Source organism: Tachypleus tridentatus, chromosome 5 (genome assembly GCF_004210375.1).
Source record: "Tachypleus tridentatus isolate NWPU-2018 chromosome 5, ASM421037v1, whole genome shotgun sequence".
Taxonomy (NCBI): domain Eukaryota; kingdom Metazoa; phylum Arthropoda; class Merostomata; order Xiphosura; family Limulidae; genus Tachypleus; species Tachypleus tridentatus.
This window is the reverse complement of record NC_134829.1, coordinates 21,663,697-21,671,905: the sequence shown is the minus strand read 5'-3', so window position 1 is coordinate 21,671,905 and position 8,209 is coordinate 21,663,697. Positions and strand designations below refer to the sequence as shown.

The following is an 8,209-nucleotide window of genomic DNA, read 5'->3' as shown; positions in this document are numbered from 1 at the left end:
AGTGGTGCAGCTGAACATAGCCTTACTAGTACAATACAAACTAAAGACTAAACATGTATATGAATTGAGTTACGGAACATGGCAGATAATCTGTTAGTATATGATGTAATGTTACACAGGCGCATTTATTTTGTTTAAAAACACAACAAACAAACAAATGATATAACGAAAAAACTTAAATTTCATTAATGATTTATACTGAGATGTTTAGGATCAGCTTTACTAATTATTTATAATTGAACTTATTATGGGTTGCTGCTAAAACTCGTAATTTTTTTGCATGCCATACGTTTAACTCCTGTAAGACAAACTAAAGTTTGGGTTTGATTCATTATAATCTAGAAGAATCAATTTTGACAAATCTTCAAACCGAGGCTCTGTTATAACATAACTTAATAATTATGACATATATAATAATCTCGTCTTAAATTGATCTATATCACTGGAAGAGAACACCTATAATAACCTCGTTTTACATTAATCTATATCACTGGAAGAGAACACCTATACGAACCTCGTTTTACATTGATCTATATCACTGGAAGAGAATACCTACACGAACCTCGTTTTACATTGATCTATATCACTGGAAGAGAACACCTATAATAACCTCGTTTTACATTAATCTGTATCTCTACCCACGAGCCCATTTCTCGCAAAATGGTCATTTAAGCTTCTTAAACCTCCTGTTCTTGTTACTTTATAAATAATACATTGTACATAAGTAACTTGCAAACATGAGCGTGGAGTGTCTATTATGCTAATCTGTTTCTCTCTCGTTTGCTGTGAGTTCCACGCACGGGTCGCTCTTACTGGCTCATTCTCTCGTGTCAACCGCTTAGCTTCCGCACGAGTAGAAAAATTGAGCGACTGATCTTTGAGTTGTGCTGCGCATCCCCAAAGCAACACCTGGAAACTTTCTCAACGTGTTTTGTTCAAACGATGACACACTGGCGTACATGAAAGCAGACACTGGTTAGCCATCACTTCCTTTTGTACAAATTTAATTTTTCAGTCAGATCTAAAACCACTCGGTTTGTGTTCTTTCTTACCTCTTTATAAAGTTTCATTTCTTTCTGCGAACGTTTCGCACGAGCTGTTTTTTCATTCTACACCAAAGATGTAATCATTTTTATCTAAGCTACTAAAAGCTGTATTCTTTAAAGCATTTCGCTTCATCTTTACAATGGGTAAGTTTCTCGTTATGACTTCCATAGCTAAGATTCTAAAGACATTAAAGTATCTCTAATAATATTTATCTTAACTACTGAAAACCGTATTCTTTACAAGCGTTTAACTTCCTCTTTACAGTGGGTAGGTTTATCATTATGATTTATCTGGCTAAAATTCCAGAGACATTAAAATTAAAGTGTCTTTAGTCATTTAGAAAGCTGTGTTTGCAGTTTGTTCACCTTGTTCACTACAAAGCACTAATACTTTGAACGCGTCCATAACTATTTATCTTTGCGTATTACAATTTGTTTTTAGGATTTATTTTACCCGTAAGTCAACAATTAAAAAACAATAACTTTTATTTCAATTATTTATAATAATAATGCCCCCAAAATAAAAGCTTTATTTCATTTTGTTTGCATATCAGAACTAAGAATGGAAAACATACTATATCACAGAGCGGTTACAACAAAATATTAAACATATCATTATGTGTATAGTAATAATAGTCAATTTGTGTATAGATTTTACTGATTCGAACATACACATTCATCCTGTTTACAAGACCCTGAGAAAGAGATAAAGAATTATTTTAAAAACTTAAACTTTGATGATCGAAGAGAACTTTAATCCCATAGTAAGAAATAACTTAACACTTATGAGCTGTTATGTGTCTGTCCACTTTCAGTATATATTTCTTACATCGTTTTACAGCACCAGTCAAAATGAGATTTACGATGCAAAGCTGTGTATCTACTAAACTAGAGTCCGTCAGAAACGATTCATCTGTTTTCTAAATTAAGTCAGAGTTAACCACGACAGTATGGAGAAACGTAAGTTTATTTATGTGTACTTGCAAAACAAAGGCACATAAAACGAAAGCTTATTTATATATCTTTATAATACAAATACGAGGATAAACATAAATTTATTTTTTTGTATTCAAGGTATAAAAAAGGTGAATAAACATACATTTACTTTTCATGTGTTTAAAATACAAAGACGGTGATAAACATAAGTTATGTAAATTTGAAATAATAAAACTTAAAAAAGTAAATTTGTTTGCGTTCATTTACGATATAAGAACATCGAAAAACAAAAGTTTATTTATGTGTATTTATGGATTAAAATAAATGATTAATTACTTAAGAATGAGCACAACATCTATTAAGTAGTCAAAGTACTAACAGTTGTAATAGGAACATTGTATTATTTTTTAGCACTTAAAAACCTCAAAAACATGCACTGTGTTGATTACTTGCTATTAATCTTATGACCAACTAGTTTATGGTCGAAGAGATTTCCTTTAATAAACCTGGAATCATTTCCTTTTAAACGTATTTGATATATTTTTGAATTGTTTTTGCATGTTTTATAAACATGACTTGCTTTTACTCGTAAAAATATTACTTGAGGTGTTTGTAGTGTTCTAAACACCTCACATCAATGACACAATATTACCATGTATGTATTAAACTTATTATCCAATGAAACGTTTCTGTATGAGGTTAAAACATTTAGCTATCTTCCACTTTTTTACAGAACAATTTAGATAATTAGATCTCTACTATTCTCCTGTATGAAATTTCAACACTTAATCTTTTATAATCTATTTATAGAACAATTTCAACGTTTTATCTCCAACTATCTCTCTATGGAACAGTTTAAGTATTTAGTCTTTTTACCTTAATATGAAAAAACAACAAAACATTTAGACTTCTATTATCTTACTATAGAGCAGTTTAAACATTTAGCACTTTATTACCATAGTGTAGAACAATTTAAACATTTAGCAGTCCATTATCTTACTATAGAACAATTTAAACATTTAGCAGTCTATTATCTTACTATAGAACAATTGAAACATTTAGCAGTCTATTATCTTACTATAGAACAATTGAAACATTTAGCAGTCTATTATCTTACTAGAGAACAATTTAAACATTTAGCTGTCTATTATCTTACTATAGAACAGTTGAAACATTTAGCAGTCTATTATCTTACTAGAGAACAATTTAAACATTTAGCAGTCTATTATCTTACTATAGAACAATTTAAACATTTAGCAGTCTATTATTTTACTATAGAACAATTGAAACATTTAGCAGTCTATTATCTTATTAGAGAACAATTGAAACATTTAGCAGTCTATTATCTTACTATAGAACAATTGAAACATTTAGCAGTCTATTATCTTACTAGAGAACAATTTAAACATTTAGCTGTCTATTATCTTACTAAAAAACATTTTAAACATTTAGCAATCTATCATCTTCCTGTACAAGCTTGAAACATCCAATCTTCAGGCTCGTCATGGTCAGGTAGTTAGGATGCTAGACTCGTAATCTGAAGCTCAGGGGCTCAAATCACCGTCATACCAAATATGCGCTATCTTTCAGGTATTGAGGCGTTATAATGTGACGGTCAATCCCACTATTCCTTTGTAAAAGAGTAGCCCAAGAGTTGGCGGTGGGTGATGATGATTAGTTGCCTTCCCTATTATACTATACTATAGTATAATAGTCTTATACTATTAAGTTAGAGATAGCTAGCGCAGGTAGTCCTCGTGTACTTTTTCGCGAAATTCAAAACAAACAAACACACACATATATATTTATATCTGTGTGTGTATGTTTGTGTATAATACATGATAGCAGAATATAGACTTTCAAGTGTGTTGAGAAAATTTTAGACTACTCCAAAGATGTCTAATTACTGTGTCTTGGCCATTCACTACATAACAGGGTTAACATTAACTAAAAACGTATTTATTTATGTTAATCGATTGTTTAGTACGTGATCTTAAAAACTGATTTAAGCTTTTGTAAATTTTAGCACTAGATCTAGCTGTTAATCATCTGCTGTCTACGGGTGTGTAGTCAAAAGATGTTTCATATTGAAGAATTCTAACTCAGTTGCTAAATACCAAGAACTAAATGGATTCAGCCATCGCCCCTAAATAAAGAGACTCTAATGTTGTATTTAGGTTTTCCAATAGGTTCTTCTAGGTGCAACTCTGTTTGCTGGAAGACGTTTCTTAGAAGGCGTTTTTAAGTATAATTTTTTTTCCTTTTCAAATGTTTTAACTTATTCTTCTGTTGTCCTACATCTGAGTTTGGTTATTTACTTCTCTAAATTGTGATGCGACTGCTGAATTGCTGAAGTTATATTCTAAATAAATAACTGACCAGCAAATTCATTACAGAAAATGTTAACCAACATGCATAGAATTTTTATACGTTTCATTGTGAAAAGGAATTAAAAGTCCGGTCAACTTTTTAACTAAAGTGCTCGTATTTTTCCGTTATCAAACTAGACACAAAATATTTACCAAAACTGGTAGATGGCCGTCAGCTTAAAACTCTAATGCTTTAGTGTGTTGGTATAATTTGTTACATTTTATTATCTTACGAAAAATATTTTTCCTGTGATACTGATGTTTTTCTCACATTGTTTACCATACTGAATGATAATAATATACACTACCATATCATATGTATTACTGATACAGTAATGTATAGTGTGTAAGTGAATGGGAATGTTTGTAATAGTGTGCATCTTATGATCATGCTCATTAACTAACACTACAATTCCACGAACATTCTTCCATCACACGTCCTGTTCTGTCGCGTTATGCTACGGTATCCGTACACATACCATATATTGTATATTCCGATTTATCAATATCCCACTGCATCGTGTATATACATTACTATATCCATACACAAAAATATGTCACACACTACCTTATCCATACACTATTGTATCATATGTACTAAAGCAGTAAATAAACATATGGTTTATATACATTACTGTATTACGAATCCCACTGTAATATGAAAGTTATATTTATTGTTAAATCTATATTTTATCTTATATGTTTTTCTTGAATACATAAGTGGAAGCTTAAATACAATAATATGTATAAAAATAGCGTTTAATTAATGAGATACATATTATTTATGGCATATTCCCGCCTTTCGTATGACAGCCTTATTTTTGTGTAAGATTATGTAATGCTTTAGTAGGAGAACAATAATCAATGAACTTGAACATAAAACTGTGTAGATCCACCCTGTTTTCTTTGGTCATGCATTCATTCCACCAAGTCAACCTATTGTCACCCTCACTAATTAATGCCTTCGTCTTTAACCCTAGGCCAGAAGACTTTCACCCAAGGGCTTTCCAGCTTGCTAACTTAAAAAAGATAACGCAATTAAGTGAACTGAAGCTAAACAGTTTTTCGAATGCAACTGTTACGCAGACAATCCATATTTACATATTTCAGTTTTAAGCAAACAAAACAGCAGAACAGTTTACATATCTAGTTATCACTATTGTTTACTGAAAGTTAAACATTAAAGACATGGTTTAAACTGCCTTACAGGTAGCCATTGTAATGTTATAATACTACTGAGTATTATAAAATATTTCAGTGAGTAACTATTGGTCTGTTATAATCACTAGATTTGTTTTTAAATAGCCATAGTTCTGTTATTATTGAGATTATACAATATTTTATTGAGTAATTATTGCTTTGTTACAAACATTATTGTTTCACACATACCTTAAAATTCCATATGCAATACTGTATTATATAAGTAACCATATTACATATTCAACGATATTATCACATTACCAATGAGATTCGGCTTAACGAATGTAACTATGAATGCGACACCTTCAGGACAACACAATGCAAGACCATTAAAAATAACAAGATTAGTTACCTTAGCCTGAGTTGGACGCAAGGACTGGAAACACTTCAACAGCTGAATGTTTAAAGTAGCTGTATTAACAATATGGAAACAAATCAGAAAAATATTTGTTTAACTCAGCTTTTACTCTAAAGAGTCCATTAAGGCTGTTTGATGGAAACTAGATGAACACATACATTTAAACCGTATTAGAATTCAAACATATACTGCACTCGGAAACTAATAGAAAGCTTAAAATAAACGTTAGAATTATCTGAGAAACGATGGTAAATTTAATTGTTTGGAGCTAAGAGCCAAGATGAGAAAGTAGTAAAAATGTTGCAAAAGTGAAGAAACCCAAAAACAGGTGGGACTGTAGTGGAAAACACTACCAAAAACAATAAATTATCGTGTCTTCGAGATGAAACATAATTTAAGGGAAAATATATTACAGAATATTATTTATGAAACTGCTTTCTAAACTTAAGTTTTGTGTACAGTTGGGAAATACCAACAACAAAATGGTCAATTTGGTTAATCATTTGTCGTTTACTGTGTACAGTGTGTGATCTTTATGCTCTACAGAACTCTACAAAACAATACACTGGAATAATTATATTGCGAAAATGGAAGTTGGTTGAAGGCTAAGTAAAATTATTGATATATTTACATTTTAGCGATTATTCACATGTTTTAGAAATACATATAACTGTGTTTTACTTATAGCTGCCCTTTAATTACAGTTACTGATAATGAGTAACTTTTTCCTAAATCCAAGAAAAATTCAGTTACAAACCCAAAACTAAAAAGACTCTCCTATTTCACCAAAACTGTAAATTTTACAAAAAAACAAATGAAGTTATTTCCTTCACAATTTTTGAAAATTCTGTAATCTAACTAAGTAAGCTAAGATTAGAGATATATTATCTAACTCACTGAGTCACGGCCTGGTATGGCCAGGTGGTTAAGGCACTTGATTTGTAATCTCAGAGTTCGAATCCCCGTCGCACCAAACATACCCGATCTTTCAGTCATGGGGGCGTTATAATGTGACGGTCAATCCCACAATTTGTTTGTAAAAGAGTAGTCCAAGAGTTGGCAGTAGGATGTGATGACTAGATGCCTTCCCTTTAGTCTTGCACTGCTAAATTAGGGACGGCTAATGCTGATAGCCCTCATGTAGCTTTGCGTGATATTCAAAACAGACCAAATCACTAAGCCACGTTTCTCCCAGGCCCTGCAGGACCAGGTGGTTAAGGCGCTCGAAATTCAAAAACAAACAAAGAAACGTTTCTTCCAAATCAAATATAAAAAGGCCACAAAAGGAATGATGAATGGGGGATGATGGTCGACTTAAGCAATACGCTGAGAGCATATCCAAATCTAATGTCATCTGTAAAAAGTGACTTTTGACGAAGTTGCACTAAGCCTTATCTAATTTCGAGTTTACCAATCGCCAGTCATTAGTCTTAGTCGAAAATAATGAGACAAAGAATACATATTAAAATAGATTATGACAAATGAGCTGTAAGTGGTCTCATTCAAATTTACCATTAGGGAACCTATCTCATGCTTTAGGACTGTTAAAAAATAATGTGACACCTTCTCTCATTCTAAATAATATGTGTCCCTGTTCTCTCGATAGTTTATAGTAGGCTACCTAAAATCTTTACCAGAAGCGGGCATAACTATTGTATAAAGTGATGTCGAGAAACCTACTTGTTGAGAAATATAATCAAATGATGACTGAACCTGACTAGCACATGTTCGCTCTTCTATGTAAAATATTTTCTCAACCCAAACGAGCCGTTTTTGCATATAAAAGTCCATTGTATAGTTTTGTGCTTAATTTGTGTAAGCAGCAACTTTTGTTCCTTCAACTCTTTGTATTTCGTTTGTACAACATTATGATTTGATATTTATTGCATAAAATGTTTATAAATAACTTACAAGCAGTTATAATCAAAATCCAGATAAAGGTTTGTTTGTTTTTGAATTTCGCACAAAGCTACTCGAGGGCTATCTGTGCCAGCCGTCCCTAATTTAGTAATGTAATGTAAGACTAGAGGAAAGGCAGCTAGTCATCACCACCCACCGCCAACTCTTGGGCTACTCTTTTACCAACGAATAGTGAAATTGACCGTCACTTTATAACACCCCCACGGCTGAAAGGGCGAGCATGTTTGGCACGATGGGGATGCGAACCCGCGACCCTCAGAGCACGAGTCGCACGCCTTAACATGCTTGGCCATGCCGGGCCCCAGATAAAGGAAAATAATAAAAACTGACTATATCAAAATTTGTTTGTTTATTTGTTTTTAAACAGTTTCGTTTTTAAG

General features: G+C 32.1%; 1 protein-coding gene across 1 annotated transcript in view; it reads left to right on the top strand.

The window, feature by feature from the left end:
- The first annotated feature begins 932 nt into the window (after positions 1-932).
- The window catches only part of LOC143250239 (nuclear receptor subfamily 2 group E member 1-like), a 36,632-nt gene continuing 29,355 nt past the window's right edge, over positions 933-8,209 (top strand). Inside the window, exons 1-2 of the mRNA XM_076500718.1 lie at positions 933-1,190; positions 1,888-2,006. Of these exons, the coding sequence (XP_076356833.1) occupies positions 1,997-2,006 (10 nt within the window). The 5' untranslated portion in view covers positions 933-1,190; positions 1,888-1,996. The remainder of the gene's footprint in view (positions 1,191-1,887; positions 2,007-8,209) is intronic.